General features: G+C 36.7%; 3 protein-coding genes across 5 annotated transcripts; 2 read left to right on the top strand and 1 right to left on the bottom strand.

Annotated features, from left to right (window-relative positions):
* Positions 1-140: 140 nt before the first annotated feature.
* Positions 141-1864, top strand: CycY (cyclin Y). 2 transcript variants are annotated; one of them, XM_069503232.1, is made up of 2 exons: positions 141-243; positions 355-1864. In XM_069503232.1, the coding sequence occupies exon 2, from the start codon at positions 469-471 to the stop codon at positions 1477-1479; it is 1011 nt and encodes a 336-aa protein (XP_069359333.1). In that variant the 5' UTR covers positions 141-243; positions 355-468; the 3' UTR covers positions 1480-1864. The 2 variants fall into 2 exon arrangements, with proteins under 2 accessions (XP_069359333.1, XP_034825617.1); XM_034969726.2 differs by having other exon boundaries at positions 147-272.
* Positions 1865-2240: 376 nt separating this feature from the next.
* On the bottom strand, positions 2241-5125 carry LOC117983241 (ribosomal silencing factor RsfS-like protein, 312). Its single transcript, XM_034969731.2, has 3 exons — positions 4657-5125; positions 3494-3754; positions 2241-2925 (listed from the first exon to the last, which is right to left on the bottom strand). The coding sequence occupies exons 1-3, from the start codon at positions 4952-4954 to the stop codon at positions 2756-2758; spliced, it is 729 nt and encodes a 242-aa protein (XP_034825622.1). The 5' UTR covers positions 4955-5125; the 3' UTR covers positions 2241-2755.
* A 2305-nt stretch (positions 5126-7430) lies between these two features.
* LOC117983203 (uncharacterized) lies at positions 7431-13660 on the top strand. 2 transcript variants are annotated; one of them, XR_011237573.1, is made up of 5 exons: positions 7431-7846; positions 8549-8740; positions 9177-9388; positions 9648-11920; positions 13138-13660. XR_011237573.1 is itself a non-coding variant. In XM_034969689.2 (4 exons), exons 1-4 carry the CDS (start codon positions 7665-7667, stop codon positions 10799-10801), a joined length of 1740 nt encoding a protein of 579 aa, XP_034825580.1. In that variant the 5' UTR covers positions 7431-7664; the 3' UTR covers positions 10802-12028. The 2 variants fall into 2 exon arrangements, 1 of the variants encoding a protein (XP_034825580.1); XM_034969689.2 differs by lacking the exon at positions 13138-13660 and having other exon boundaries at positions 9648-12028.
* The last annotated feature ends 1995 nt before the right edge of the window (positions 13661-15655 follow it).

The raw sequence follows: 15655 nt of genomic DNA, 5'->3' as shown, positions 1-15655 counted from the left end.
TCCCTTGATTCTTAGTCTGAGGAGCATAGAGATATATATTATAATTATTTCATCAAAGATAATTATAGTTTAATATTTCTATGGTTAGGAGCAGCGCTGACAATTACGGCTAGAATCCAGAGCCGTAAGGCCAGTTAAAACTTGCCAAAGACATCAAATGTCTTGTCGTTATCTGTGATTAAATATGTCACATTAAAAATGTATTTTGCTCCGATTTTCTCGTCTAATTTTTAAATATAATAGGTAACTGTGATGTGATTAGTAACTTTAGGGTGCGTTAGGACCACAATCATTAATTGGTATAAAAAATCAATACCAGCAGAGGTAATAGAATATTAATTTCTTTTGTTGCAGGTACTATGGGCATTATAAGTCATACTAGCAAGTCGGCATTCTATTTAGGTGCCTCAATTCGTGCTTGAAGAAAGATAATGTATTATTATCCATAACTTTATACATTATTCAGCTATGGGTAACCAGAACAGTTGTTGTTGTTACCGGAGCCCATCACCGATCAGGAAAGATATCGTGAAACTTGAAGACTATCTTCCCGAGGGAGAAGTTAGTTCTAACAATATTCAACACATCAGCGAGAGAGAGCCTGACGATGGTGACATTGATCCCTCTCAGGACCCTATTGCAGGTACAATTTTTATGGAAAGGTCCAAAGCATCAATTGAGAATGGTATAACACGAAAGCGTAGTCAACATCAGATAGCTGAAAATAAGTTAAAAAAAAGCAGTTCCTGTTCTACTATATATTTAGATGATAGCACCGTGTCTCAGCCTAATTTAAAGAACACAGTCAAATGTGTTGCTCTGGCAATATATTATCACATAAAAAATAGAACTTCAGAACGTAGATTGGATATATTTGATGAAAAATTGCATCCCTTGAGTAGAGAAGGAGTAAGTGATGACTATGATAAGTATAATCCTGAACATAAGCAAATTTACAAATTCGTAAGAACTTTGTTCAATGCTGCACAGTTGACTGCGGAGTGTGCTATTATCACATTGGTGTACTTGGAGAGGCTTCTCATATGTGCTGAGCTTGACATCGCTCCTTCCAACTGGAAAAGAATAGTTTTGGGAGCTATTTTACTGGCAAGTAAAGTTTGGGATGATCAGGCGGTTTGGAATGTTGACTATTGCCAAATATTAAAAGACATCACTGTGGAAGATATGAATGAATTAGAAAGACAGTTTTTAGAAATGCTACAATTTAATATTAACGTTCCCTCAAGTGTATATGCTAAATATTATTTTGACTTGCGTACCCTAGCTGAAGCTAATGATTTAGCTTTCCCTAGTGAACCTTTGAGCAAAGAAAGAGCACAAAAACTGGAAGCAATGTCGAGAGTAATGGAGGACAAGATATCTGCAGAAGTGGTTAAGAATGGCATTAAAAAGTGGTCAAGTTTAGACAATGTCAATTCTGGCACTGGTGTTAGACGTAGTGTGGCCATATTATCTTAATTACTTATGAATCTTTGGGATCCAGATTTAAATCAGAGATACTTCAATATTTATGGACCTTTTGTATTTAAAACCTTAACACTAAAGTGTTGACATTTCTTTGGATTATATTATTGGTCAAGAATATATAAGGTCATTATTTACAAAGAATGCTTTGTAGAATTGCCAAATATCAAGGTAAGATGAAATAATATGTTGTGTATCTTGGGTGAAGCAACCAAACTAATGACAGTACCTATATTAATTGTGCACAAAAACCTGAATTGTTTGGGAGTAATAATAGTCATTCTATACAAAGTTAGTCATCATTTTTTATTACTGATGATTCTTAAAATGAAAGACTTGCAAAATGAGGTCCAATATTTTTTGTATTAAGTATATCCATAATATGGAATATAAAAAAAACAAAACAACAAAATATTATTTTGTTGTTTTGCTACTTAATTCTTATACATAAATTATTATGTTTCTTTATACTGTATTGGCTTCCAGTTTATTTTATTGTAATTTTAATCTATTAGAAGCACTAATAAAATAGTTGCTTCCAAAATTATGCTGCTTAGAGATAGCTTAGAAACTATTAAAATGTGCAAGTGCATTTGACTGAAATAAGATCTTGTGATTGTTGTATGAATGATTTAGTCAACATTTCTATAATATTTTTAATTTTAACAAATAATGCATTTAGGCTTTGACATAGTTATATATGAAATTATGCCAAATTATTTTATAATCCAATAATTAAATAGGAAATGATAATGTTATGCTCGAAAAATGATTTTCATGTGAAAGAAACAATATTTATTATAATACTTCACTATACAATATTATAGGAATTGATTAGGTTGAACTATTATAAAAGCAATTAACATTTTGTGAATAAGTTATGCAGTCCATACTTTATGTATCATTAACATACCTAATTAAGCAAAATAAACATTTTATATGAGACTTTGAATTCATACTTTTATGTTTTATTTACCTTTTGAACCCTTATTTAATATCTGCTTAGATTAAAAAAAATTATATTCACTGCGGCAAGGTAGGATTCCAGACTACAAATAAACTAAGATTTGCATAATGTCAGTCATTTATAACATAATTATTGTATTTCAATTTTTTACTTTTAACTGTACTAAGTCTCTACAAGTCTATGATTTATTGATCAGCAAAACAAGTATTTCATTGCTGCACTTTACAAATCATAACTAAAGTCATTAAAATATTTTGATATTTAATTAATTTTATAGGTAACTGATAACTTTTTATTGATAACTTATGCTAATGGTTTAAGATCTTTAAGATAGGAGCTATAATTTTCTAAGATATCTATAACATCACTGCTCTTATTAGTCTTCTCATCGAATTCTGACCCCACAGACCACAGTGTTTCCAAATCATATACTTTGCGAGTTTTCTCTGAGAATACGTGCAGAGCTATATTACCTGAAACAATGTAAAATATTGATTACATTATATTTATAATTCATTGCCATTTTTAAGTACGATAATATTGTAAAGAGTAAAGATTTTTTTGTTTGTAATTAATAACTCTTGAAACTATTGAATTGATTTTAATAATTCTTTCATCATTAGATAGCTACTATACCTAGAAGCAACATAGGCTATATACATAGTTATATCTTCAGCGGAGTGAAGCCGGGTGGATCAACTGGTAAAAAGTATTAATGTTTCTATTTATTTACTAAACTTACACATGATTTCTGCTACATTCAGTGCCACAAAAACCACAGTCCCTGTAGCTTCACACCCGTGAAGTTAATTATATTGTAACTAATATTTTCCTTTCTGCACATATGAGTGTAGCAAACTCAGCATATTTGTTCTAGGAATATGTATAAAATAAACCAACAGACAGGACCTTGAATAAGTAATTTTCCACATTTTATTCAAACCCGTACACACTGACTTCATTTTCAATAGACTAATACAAAAACATTACACTGTGTTCACAAATACATATTATGTAGTAGTTTAAAGATTGTCAGTTCACCTAAATCCAGCGCCATCCATTCATCAGAATCTTTTCCTTCAATTCTAGGTATAGTGTCACTTTTGTAACACTTTTTTTTATATACTTTTCTTACAAACTCCGCAAGAGCCAAGATATGTCTCTTACTGCGAGCACTAACAATACACATGTACTCCACATAGTTTATGTCTTTTGGCACACTTGCTACAAATATGTCTTTAGAATTTTCTCTCTGCAGTAAGTCAACCAGTTCTTCTATTTCAAATACATTATTTTTTCCTCCTGAAACAAAATGAAAAGCATGGGAAATGTGTGAATTATTGTTACACTTTGGTCAAACTCTACATTTATTCTGCAGTCTGCACTATTTGGCCCCCTGGCTTTGTTTAGCTATGTTCTACAACATAAGACTTCCAGGTGTCACTACACATATTATAAATACAAAAGTGTGTTGGTTTTTCCTTCAATCACGTCGCAGCGACCGATCAACGTGATTTTGTGCATAGGTATAGTTAAAGATCTGGAGTGATATAGGCTACTTTTATCCAGGAACATCAAAAAGTTTCCACAGGATTTTCAAAGACCTAAATCCATGTAGACAAAGTCATGAGCATCAGCTAGTATGTTATAAACCTACAAAGGAAATTGTTACTTTCTAGACCTAGCTGTAGCTGTATGCTGTCAGTCAGTCAGATTCTCTTTTTCAATACTTAATATAATATCTACCTGATAACAACTTTATCTGCATGGTTTTAAAAATCAACAATATCCTATATCAGTTCCCAGGATGCATAGGTACTAGCTCTGTACAAAATTAACAGATGGACTTTTGAAAATCCCTCTTTGAATTTCTGGGCTAAAATGTAGACTATGTCCATCTCCGGGATGCAAGGTACTTAATACCAAGACAAACTTTGGCATTATCTTTCTATATATAAAAATGAATCGCTAAATGTGTTGCTGATCGCAAATCTCGAGAACAGCTGAACCAATTTCGCTAATTCTTTTTTTTAATATTCCTTGAAGTACGGGGATGGTTCTTACGGAGAGAAAAATTCAAAAAATTTGAATCGACTGTTAGGCGGTACGAAGTTCGCTGGGGCAGCTAGTACCTAATATTAGTAAAAGGATAATATACTAATGAGTTAGCAACTCTTTCTTATACTCCTAATTTATTTACTTACTTTTCAAGCTTATTCCTTCGAATTCATCACTCACAACAGGATATTTATCCTGCAAGTAAACATTTTCATCTGCAGTGTTCTCAATAACAGGAGAGTTGGTTTCCGTTATAACCTGGTACTTGCTGGCTATGGCTGGAGAAGTATGGTCACTTGATTTTGAAGAATTTCTTGGGTTATTTAATAACATTCCACAATGTATATACTGTTTACTTAAAACGCTGTTGCATTTTCTTGAAAGTTTGTAAACTCTACTTCCATGAATGTTGATTGCAGTTTGAAAAAATATTTTCTTAAACATTTTTATGATATACAAATATGCAAATAAAGTTATATTATATATTTTAAGCTGATAAATTTCATCGTATTTTTTACATAACAAATAATTATCATATATTATTTTTAGGTTAGTTCAGGCTTCAGCCTTCAACAAAGATATTTTGTTTTTTAACTGGTTTTACAGCTCTGGGTTTTTGCTTTTGAGCCTAGCCCAGCCTAGCCTGCCTAGCAAAGATAAAAATCATATCCAATCTTAGAGTAGGTAATGTACCTACTCTGTGATGACAAGCCTTCTATTAGGTCGTAGATAGAATAATAGGTAGATTTAAGTACTGTGTAACCGCGTATGAGATAGCGATAGCACGACGTAACGATGAATAACACGACAATTATTACCATTGTTTAGTAGTCAATATTTGTATTAACCGATTAACAATATTTGTATTAAACATTTTTTATGTGAAAACAAGTAAATAACTCATGAGAAATACAATTACGCCACGAATTCTCAAAGTTTGTTTTGCAACTTCTTGTATGTATTATTGAAAAAAACCAGTTACACGATAAGGGACAAAAAATAGGTTAGCTGCGTCTCTGTTTATCACATTAGTAACTTTATCTGTGCTCACTTTTTAGTGTGAATGAGAAAGCAAACGTTCCTGTATCTACCTTTATTAGTACAGAAAATACTCAGAAAATTGGCACATTTTTACCGGCCAATCTCCTATGTGCCTCCCTCAAGCTACTTGACATTGGCGAAGTGCATTGTGCTGGTTCTGGCACTACAAAAAGCCACTAAGCAAGAAAAGGAGAAAGAAAATTACCACAGACTCAGACTAAGAATCAAGGAGACTTGGCATTAAAATACCTTGCTAGAGCAAGCTAGGTGTGTAGAAAAGCTCTGAAGAGTGATAAAGAGAAAAACACAGTTTTTTGTCTTTGTCATAGTTTAGTTTTTTTTTGTTGGGCACGTTGTAGTTTGTGCCCAACAAACCTCTGTGATAGTCATTTATTGCGAATATTACGAGTTTTTATTTAGTTTTCTGTTTTAAATTTAGTATTGAAGGTGTGTAGAAGCCATTTATGTTGCATTGCTGTGTAAAAGTTGTAGCGAACGCAAATTATGAAACATAACCTTTTTTACGTGAGTATTATTTCTTTTGTTGTTTTGTCCCTTTCGGGTATACGCGTTTGACACGTCTCTTGATTCTAGCTACATCTTATGTCAAACTCTATACTAGGTCAATAGTCTGTGTTTTTAACCGACTTTAAAAAAGGAGGTTGTTCTCAACTCGTGCCTCGGAATGTTTTTGAGCACTAACTACTATGACTAACTAGTAACTAGTTAGTTAGTGGTTTTGGAAGACGGTATTTAAATATTTTTTATTTTATTTTAAGCTATTGCTTGGTGCTTAAAATATCAATTCACCAGCAAAAACCTTCCAAATCCACACGGCTTAGAAGTTCAGTACCTTACAGCATCAGGATTGAAGAGTTGGAACTTGGAATTCAATAAAAAATGTATATGCGCGGCATTTACAATATTATTTCTGTTCGGAGTCCGGACTTGGAGTATGATCAATGATCATGAAGCCGTTGCTCGACCTAAAATATCAATTCACCATCAGAAATTCCCGAATCGCCGTGGCTTAGGAGTTCAGTACCTTGCAGCATCAGGATTGAGGAGTTGGGATCCGAAGTTCGATGTAGTCTATGCTTGGTACCTAAAATAACACTGCACAGTTCCTGAATCACTATAGTTTAAGAGTACTGTACCCTGCATCATCAGGGTTGAGGAGGTGGGATTTGGAGTTCAAGCATGAAGTCGTTGCTTGGTACCTACAATTTTAATTCACTATGAAGTATGAACACTTTCTGAATCTTGATAACTGCAGTAATCCTGCAGCATCAGGATTTAGGAGGTGGATCTAGAAATTTTTATGGGACCACTACGGATACTTTAGCTGTTGATAAAGAAAAAATGGTCCAGAAACCTAGAAAAATCGGTGTTTTTGACGACCTCCCTGGCGCAGTGGTAAGCGTTGTGGTCTTACTAGAGGGAGGTCCCTGGTTCGATTCCTGGGATTTGGAATTTTATAATTTCAAAATTTCTGGTCTTGTCTGGTAGAAGGCTTCGGCCGTGGCTAGTTACTACCCTAGTGGCAAAGCCGTGCCACCAAGCGATTTAGCGTTCCGATATAATGCCGTGTAACCAACGGGGCATGGGTTTATTAAAAACTGCCATGCCCATACCCCTTCCTTCCATCTTAGACTGTATCGTCACTTATCACCGTGGGATTACAGTACAGTACAGTACAGTAGAGGGCTAACTTTGTATGTGAATAAAATAAAATAAATACCTACACAAAAAAAACGGGACGAAGTGAGAACCACCTCCTTTTTGAAAGTCGGTTAAATTACTTAAAATTATGCCACAGGACAAGAGTTATCATCTACAATTTTATCTAATCAGCTTTTATCAATAGGCGTGGGGCTATTCTGAATAGAATTTGACTCGTTTTATTTTGTCTTACAAATAGGTAGTTTTATACCTTTACTATGGGGAAAAATGTTAAAAAAACGTTATTTGTGAATAATATGGCTTAAATTATGTGATGTAAAAGTTAAATGAAGACGTAAATACTAAAGGGCTTATGGAGTACGTAACAAGTACTTAGTTAACTCTTTATAATGAGTGTGAACAGTTGAGTTTGTTATTGACGAAACAAAACATGGTGGTATGCGATTTGGACAAAGAAGTATCTGGTGAGATCTTAGGATGGAAGTTGCCAGCCTGGCAGGCTTTACTTTTGCACCGAGTGATGCCATCTTGCGGCGGTCTGATCATTTACTTGGTCGTTGTTTGCTACGATTTGGCACTTATTTATGAACAATTTCAAAATAAAGACAATGCGTAAGTTTTATAATAATTTATTTATTAACTTATAACTAGGTATTTGCTAAAATATAAAAGAGCCTTGTCGCACTGTACCTAATAAAAATGTCAAATGCATCATCGTAGAGCATAGTTCTAGGAAGGCCCGGGGCCCTTGGAGTAAATGTAATATGTATACAGGCCCGGGGCCCCCTAGCTCCCAACCGTAGACTGACTAAAAAACCGGCCTAGTGCGAGTCAGGCTTAATTAATAAAAAAATATGGAGATGTTTAAATTAAGAATGCGGCTTACAGCACATGAGTAGATTATATTGATTGAAATTCAGCAAATTAATTTGCTAAGTAAGTATCCTTAGGTGTTTAAAAAAAAAGTATATTAGCCATGTTAATCGACTAATATTCCCCTTTCCTCTCCAACTAAGCGTCAAGCTTGTGCTAGGAGTAATTCGCTAATATCTCGATTGATTCGCTAATCTTGATTGATTCGCTAATCTCGGTGTAGGTATGACAGGAACAGGAACAGGACTGAACATTTCAATACCTGCTTATGTAGATTTAAGTACTTAATACGTATCTATCCACCAACTCCTAAGTAACTAGTAAGATAATTAAAAGAGGGTGGTTAGCAGGACTGGAGGTGGATTGTGGAAGAGTACCTACCTACTGGACATCTCAGATGGTGAGAATAAAACTTACCTAATTATCGCAAATTTCCACCAGGCTTGCAATATTCTGCTTGATACTAATGGCAATGCCCGCATTGCTGTCGCTGGTGTTCACCCTCGCCTCGCCGCCGCCAGGCTTGCAGACAGACCTGTCTGCTTACAACGTCAACATACAAAAGAATGATTTTCTATGGATCGTTCAGGAAATTTTCAGTGCTCTCTTTTTCCCTATTGCTGCTATTGGAAGGTGAGACCTATAAAATAAATAAGTAATTACCTTTGCCTAATACTTAGGTCTTAAATCTATTATAGATAGTGAGTTGTGACACTTTGTTATATTTACATATTACACTTTCTTGTATACTTATTTACTTACGATCGTGGTACTGGTTATTATGGTTGATTCAAATTTTGTTACGGTCTGAAACTTTCAAATAAATTATAGTTATCGTCAGCAATGGCCATTGGCCAACAGTGGGCCATTAATCAGCATTAATGTTCCACTGTTGGTGAACGATCTCTATTCAAGGCGTCTTGAAGGAGATGGATAGTTACACGTCATAAGGTTTATGATGGAGACAACTTCTCCTTTTCCTAACGATGTTTTTCTTCACTGTAAAGCGCGTGATGACCAGGATCTGAACCACTTACGGGTTTTAGTAAAATATTAATTAATGTTATAGATATTGCTACTTGATATTCTGGTGGGTCGAGGCGGTGTGTTCCTCTCACGCACAGGACGAGGCACGGACGCGAGAGGCGATCAACCGAGCCCGCACGCCTTCCTCAATGGAGCTCTATTTGTTCCTGCAGGCCTTCATACATTGCGCGCCTCACGCTGTTATCAATATCCTAGACATGTTGGCACGTTATGCGAATCCGGACTTTGATAAGCGTATGTATGATGTAAACAACGCATGTTCTTTGTTTTAGTACAGCTGATGTTTAAAAAGTGGCTAGATACTATTAAGGATAGACAGACAACGCATGACTACTAAAGTAGGAACTGATACATTAAGATTTTGTAATTATATTATTATATGGCTATAATAACCCTGGGCTTATGGCTTGATCAAGTCAAGTTAAGTACATACCTATTACCTACCTCTACCTACTAGAATTTTTAAATTAATGGGGATTTGTTTTTATTTCAGTTAATTTGCAAGCGATAAGCCTCATTGCATCTTGTCTTCGAATGGCAAGTACTGCTACTATGTACCGAAGATTTGAAAGAGAAAAGTTGTGTGGCCGGAAATATCCATGGGGAAATAACGTAGAAAATCAAGATAAAAATATCAACGAAGAAAATGATGGACAAACTAACAACAATAATCAAAGCAGGGCTAGTTACGAGCCAATAATAAAAAGACAGTCATTCACTTCGCAAAAATCACTAGATAACCGAGAACAAACAAATAGTGATTTAATACAATTTTCCCCGCGTAGTTCGGAATTCCAAGAACCGTTTTACGATGATTACATAGATTCGGATTCAGATCTGAGTTTGGATGGCTTACCTCCGGAAGCCCGTAACGAGAACTATGACAGCGACGATGAATACGTTCGTCCTATATCCATTATAGATCGAGTAGCACCGCGGAGGCGTGATACACAATACACAATTGAAACCGTAGATGTCCCGCCGCCGCCGGCAGTCCCGGCGCCGCGACCGGGCTCATTCGCCGTGTGGGCGGAGAAATTAGTCGAAAATGCAGAATCGATACCCACCTGGTTGTCTGCTCCACCGAGGAGAAAGCATTGGGAAGTAATCCAAGACGAGCCTGACATTCCGCGTAGAGTTCCGCGGTCCTACTTGCGCGGTCTTCTGCCGCAAGACGCTACAGGCGCACTTGTTAACTTTTTAGGGTGGTATTCCTTTTTCGTAGCGCGATTGATATCTATAGCTGCGTTTATAAATTTCTTTCCTTTCTTAGCTATTTTTATTTTAATGGGTCACTATCAGGTGATGTTACTGTTTTTAATTGTGCCGCAAGCTAGTACGGTGAAGAGAGCGTTTTACGTGTTTCTCGCGTTCATATACTTGTTCTGCCTCATGGAGTTCAAGATTCGTTTCCGCCACGTCCGCGTGTGGCATGCGTTTTGGATCATAGTGTGCACTGTGGAGATCGTTATATTCATCTCGTTATGGGCGACTATCGACAACAATCTACATAGTTGGTGGAAAGGTTTCGTAGTAATAGTGACAATCGGCGGTATGATGTTAAGTTACATGCTATTTCTTGTATATTTTTTGCTATTACAACCGAGAGAGACTGTGGTGCATTTGAACAGAGTTGTCAAAAATTGATAAATATTAATAATTCACCTACCTTAGATAAATCTTGTATCTACTTAGTTGAAGTTTTTAGGTCACCGTTGGTTCATGTTTTAGACAGAACGACGACGTTGACAGATCTATTTATTGTTTTTCCTAACAGAAAAACCATAAAAGCATTTACGTATGGTTTACGTTTACGCCTAGAACATTAGTCCTGTATGTATTGTTGTACACTATTCTTCTACCGTCTACGCTGACATTCCGAGGTGCATGGCGTAATACACTTATAGCAATAAACATAATGCTTTGTGTTACTCACTTCAAAGAAAATACTTCGCTTCACGGCTGTGATTGAAGTCTTCCTTTTCGGCAGCTGTACAATTTTTAACCATTTCCCCTTTGTGTTGTTATTTATTTGATAGCAACTGCCTTCGATCTTGTACAATTGGGATCGGGATTGAAAGAAGACGCGTGCAGCGTTTCAAAGGCATTTTGTTTATACAATAAAGATTTAGATGGATAGGTATTAGGCACCTACTTAACTACCTACCTACTTCCAAGAAATTTGTAAATTCTTTTTTTATTTGGGTAAAAAAATTAAAAACTCAGATTTAGGTATAGTATAGTTATCTGTAACAGAGCCCTCCCCGCCTTGTTTAAATACGTTTTACTAGTTCTTAGTCTTTGTTAGTACTATTCGACTGGATTCTAGTTTTTGCTAGTTAAACGTAGTTCTAAAACAAAGGCTATCAGTTAGAACTAGTTTTTTCTAGGTAGTTAAAACGCAATTTGTCTAAGAAAGGGTTTTTTTAACTGTAACATTCCAATAAATAGTTATAATTTTATTTAAGAAATCTGTAAAAATAAATAAAATTCTCAATCTGTGATATCCAAATAACTGCCTTTTCTTAAGTTATATTTGTCTATCTGTCTGGCAAGCTGTCGTGCGTGCTAAACTCCTAAGCGGTTTCTCTGATTTAAGATTTCGATGGATCCCATTTTTGCAAGGAATATTTAACCTACTTTTTACAGTGTAAATAATTTTTTTTAACAGGAGCAAATATTTTGTTTCCACGGCAAACCGTAAAACAGATAGGTAGTTACCTATTCTTCGGTGAATTACGAAACGAAAGTGGCGGGACACAGCTAGTAAGTACCTATTGGATAAATATTTTAGTGTCAGATGGATTATATTATCCAAATTATGATTATATTATATAAATTATCAAATCAAATGTTACCTATTTTAAATAAATGATTTGACTTGACTTGAAAATACAGATCGCCATTCAATTAATGCTAATCAAATTTTTATCGAGTTGTGTTAGGACAACGCCTTAGTTAGAAGTAACTAAGGCGTTGTCCTAACACAACTCGATTTCGCGATTACCTGTGACAACAGGGAGCAGTTGGAAACAGGCGTATGGAATGAAAGCCTTTACAAGAGACGGTCTATGTCCAGCAGTGGACGTTATTGGTTTCCCAGGATGCTGAATCGCTTAGCACTTGGCTTGTAGAGCGCCTCCTACTTTTACATGAGGTTTCGAAAGTCTTCATGAAAGAATATCATGACGGCCGATTCGACAATTAATAAAGCTCATCGCCAATCACCCGACCTCATCATTCTCATTCGAACCCGGGACCTAACAGGGCGAGTTTTTGTAGCATTGAACAGAAGACAGGTCGTCAAAATAATTCATCGAGCCTCCCTAACAACTGTTATTTGTGAATAATGCTATGGATAATTTCCTTAATAACGTTCGTATTACGATCTTTAATAGGTACACTGTTGCAAATATAATTTCATGGAAATTTCTGCAGTAATGTTCTCAAGTATCATGTATACGCGCGGGGCGAGTAAGCTTGAGCCGCGGTGCACTTTGATGATTATTTTTTGCTAATTCACCGTGCCCTGTCGATGGAAGTCCGGAGATGAGTGTGGTAATTGCAGGCAGGCGGCGGGAACGGCATTATGCCAGGACCTACATACTTATTATAAGTACCTATGCCCGTGGTCTTATCTGAGGACGAAATATTTGGGTAGGGAAAAGTTGGAGTCATCAACAGCATCATCAACCCGTCGCCGGCTCACAACTGAGTAGCTACGGTTCTCCTCTTAGAATGAGAAGGGTTTAGCCATAGTCTTTAGAAACCTTTGAAAACATTATGGAGATCTCTAAGGCATGCAAGTTTCTTACGAATTGCATAAAAAGCATCCGTACCTGTACCTTTTCCCATTGAATAATTTTATATCCATCTTTGTGGGACAACGACTACCCACTATATCATTTGCTGTCTATCGCCTGTCCAAAGATACATTATGATCTCGCTGGCGATTGAAACTAATCGGCCACAAATCGTTGCAGCCCTAAGTAGTAAGATACAATGCAGAAAGTAAGGAAGGGCATAAATAAACGCTAGCTGTCGGCGGGAGGCTGCGCAAGGCCCTCGTCCGTCGGACGCTGCAATCCGACACTTCTTGTACTCAATCTTCTATACTAATTTGCAGACCCCGGTGTAGGGCTGCAATTCATTAGGTAAGTATTTATTATTATTATTATTATTTAGACAAGTGTGCTTAGCTAAAATCAGGTTAATGAATGCGTGACACTGAAATAGTAGGTAAGGGAGGTAGTACCACCACATACCACCTTAATGAATGGTATCCTTCCACATTATTATATTTATTCCAACTCATTTCTGATACGCATATGCAAACTTGGAACTAGCTTCTCCCTGTTCAAGGGGCGGACCAACATATTCGTGCAAAGCTGGCAATGCAACACGCAGTTTTAAGCAATTAAAATATCACTTGCTTTGACCGTACCTAAAGGAAATCATCGTGAATAAATCTGCATATTGAGAGTGCCTGTGAGTTCTCTAACGTAGTTCTCAACTCTCGAAGGTTCCTATCTATAAAGTCTGCCAATCCATTATAGGATAGCGTGGTAGACTATGGCTTAAACTCTTCTCATTCCGAGAGAACCAACTCAGCAGGGTGGTAGAGAGCCAGATATGGGTTGATGATGATGAACATAGCAAAAATCTGTAGATAAAAATAAAATGGTGGAAAATGGGTAGATGTTAGTTTTCTTCAGAAACCTGTAGCTGTCTTACCACAAAATCTCATACGGTCTACGACCCACGTTAAATATCAGTTTATACCACGCCTAAAGTTTCAGTGGTAATTAGAAGGTAAGAGTTAGCGATTTCTTGTGTCGTTAGCCCTGACGTGTTCTGGCTCGCAAGTAAAGAGGCGGAACTCCACAACGGGCCGCGTTGTGCGCGCCCGGCGATAAATCGAATTTCGCCGAGGACAGCCCGTTGTCTGTCGTCGAGATGAACGCGTGCGATACTTCGCTAATATAATACAGTACCTACTTGAATATGAAAGGCTTAAGAGTGTTACCTTTACCTACTATTTTACGTACCCTTTACATACCCCCTCTCTTTCTCTTCGGAGTATTCTGCTGAGGCTCGTGACCTCGTAAGGTATAGGGTAGGGGTTGTCTTTGGGATAATATTGTGATGGGTTTCCAGGTTCTAAAACGCACATAGCTCTGAAAAGTTAGAGGTGCGTGGCCGGGATCGAACTTCCGGCCCCCGAATAGGAGGCCCTAAGGTGCAAAGCAAAGAGAGATTGCACAATGTAGATGACCATACAAACGTAAAATCAATAAAATCTTATTCCAGCAACTGAGACTGATTGGTATTCCCCAAGGCCCGAGGCACCCGAGGGCCTGAAGCTCGAACTCTACACATCCCTTTACCAACGAATTAACTAGGTAAGTACGTTACGCGGCTGAAAGTAATGTACATCGACCTTTAGAATTCGGCTTTGTAGAGCGTTGTCTCTGTCACTCATACCTATATGACGTTTTGTCAATCTCAACGACAGGGTCAGCGCTCTACAAATTTGCTATCTCCTTCTAAAGGTCGATGTACATTACTTTCGGCCGCGTACTGTACTTCGTTATTTTTAAGAAGCAATAAAGATAACGAGAGATATGTTTACACGCACAAAGTTCAAGAATGTTAATCAATAAACATCAACTGGTCACGTACGGGACAATGCCTGGTGATAAGGGTATCGCCGAACGAGTGTCTTCGCTGCATGGATGGATGGAGTGCATGCATTTCTCCGCAGCGCAAGCACCGCCGATAACATAATGACTTTCTCTACATACACGTCTCCATCTCGTGTATATCTGTGTACACAAACAAATAAACAAACAATTTAAGTTCTATGAACTGTACAAGGCGATACTAAATTTATGTCACGAGTTATCTAGAATGAATTTTGTAATGGCATACGTTTTCCGTTCCTCCGTTTGCACGATATATTATGTTGACGCTAATTACCTTCTCTCATTGTTCTTATTATATTATGTTTAAATACAGCTCTACCATAATTTGACAAGAGGTGATAGCCTAGTGGTTAAGACTTCGGCTCCTATTCAGTGGATCGGGGGTTCCGTCGGGCACGTACTTACCTTTCACTTTTACTTTTAGGGTTCCGTACTTCAAAAGGAAAAACGCAACCCTTATAGGATCACTTTGTCTGTCTGTCGGTCTGTCAAGAAACCTACAGGGTAGGTACTTCCCGTTGACCTAGAATCATGAAATTTGGCAGGTAGGTCTTATAGCTTATATTTTGTGGTTACTTCACACAAAAAAAATTAATTGTGGTCATGAATTAATAATTAGTATTTTCAATTTTCGAAGTAAGGTAACTAGTACCTATATCAAGTGGATATGAATGGTCTTCACGTATGTATTCTAAAACAGATTTTTATGCATCATAGTTTTTGAATTATCGTGCAAAATGTCGAAAAAATACGACTGTAGTACGGAACTCTAGTTGCGCGAGCCTGACTCGGACTT

The sequence above is a fragment of the Maniola hyperantus genome, chromosome 1 (genome assembly GCF_902806685.2).
Source record: "Maniola hyperantus chromosome 1, iAphHyp1.2, whole genome shotgun sequence".
Classification (NCBI taxonomy): Eukaryota; Metazoa; Arthropoda; class Insecta; order Lepidoptera; family Nymphalidae; genus Maniola; species Maniola hyperantus.
Note: the sequence above shows the minus strand (reverse complement) of the source record. Positions and strands in the feature narration are given on the sequence as shown.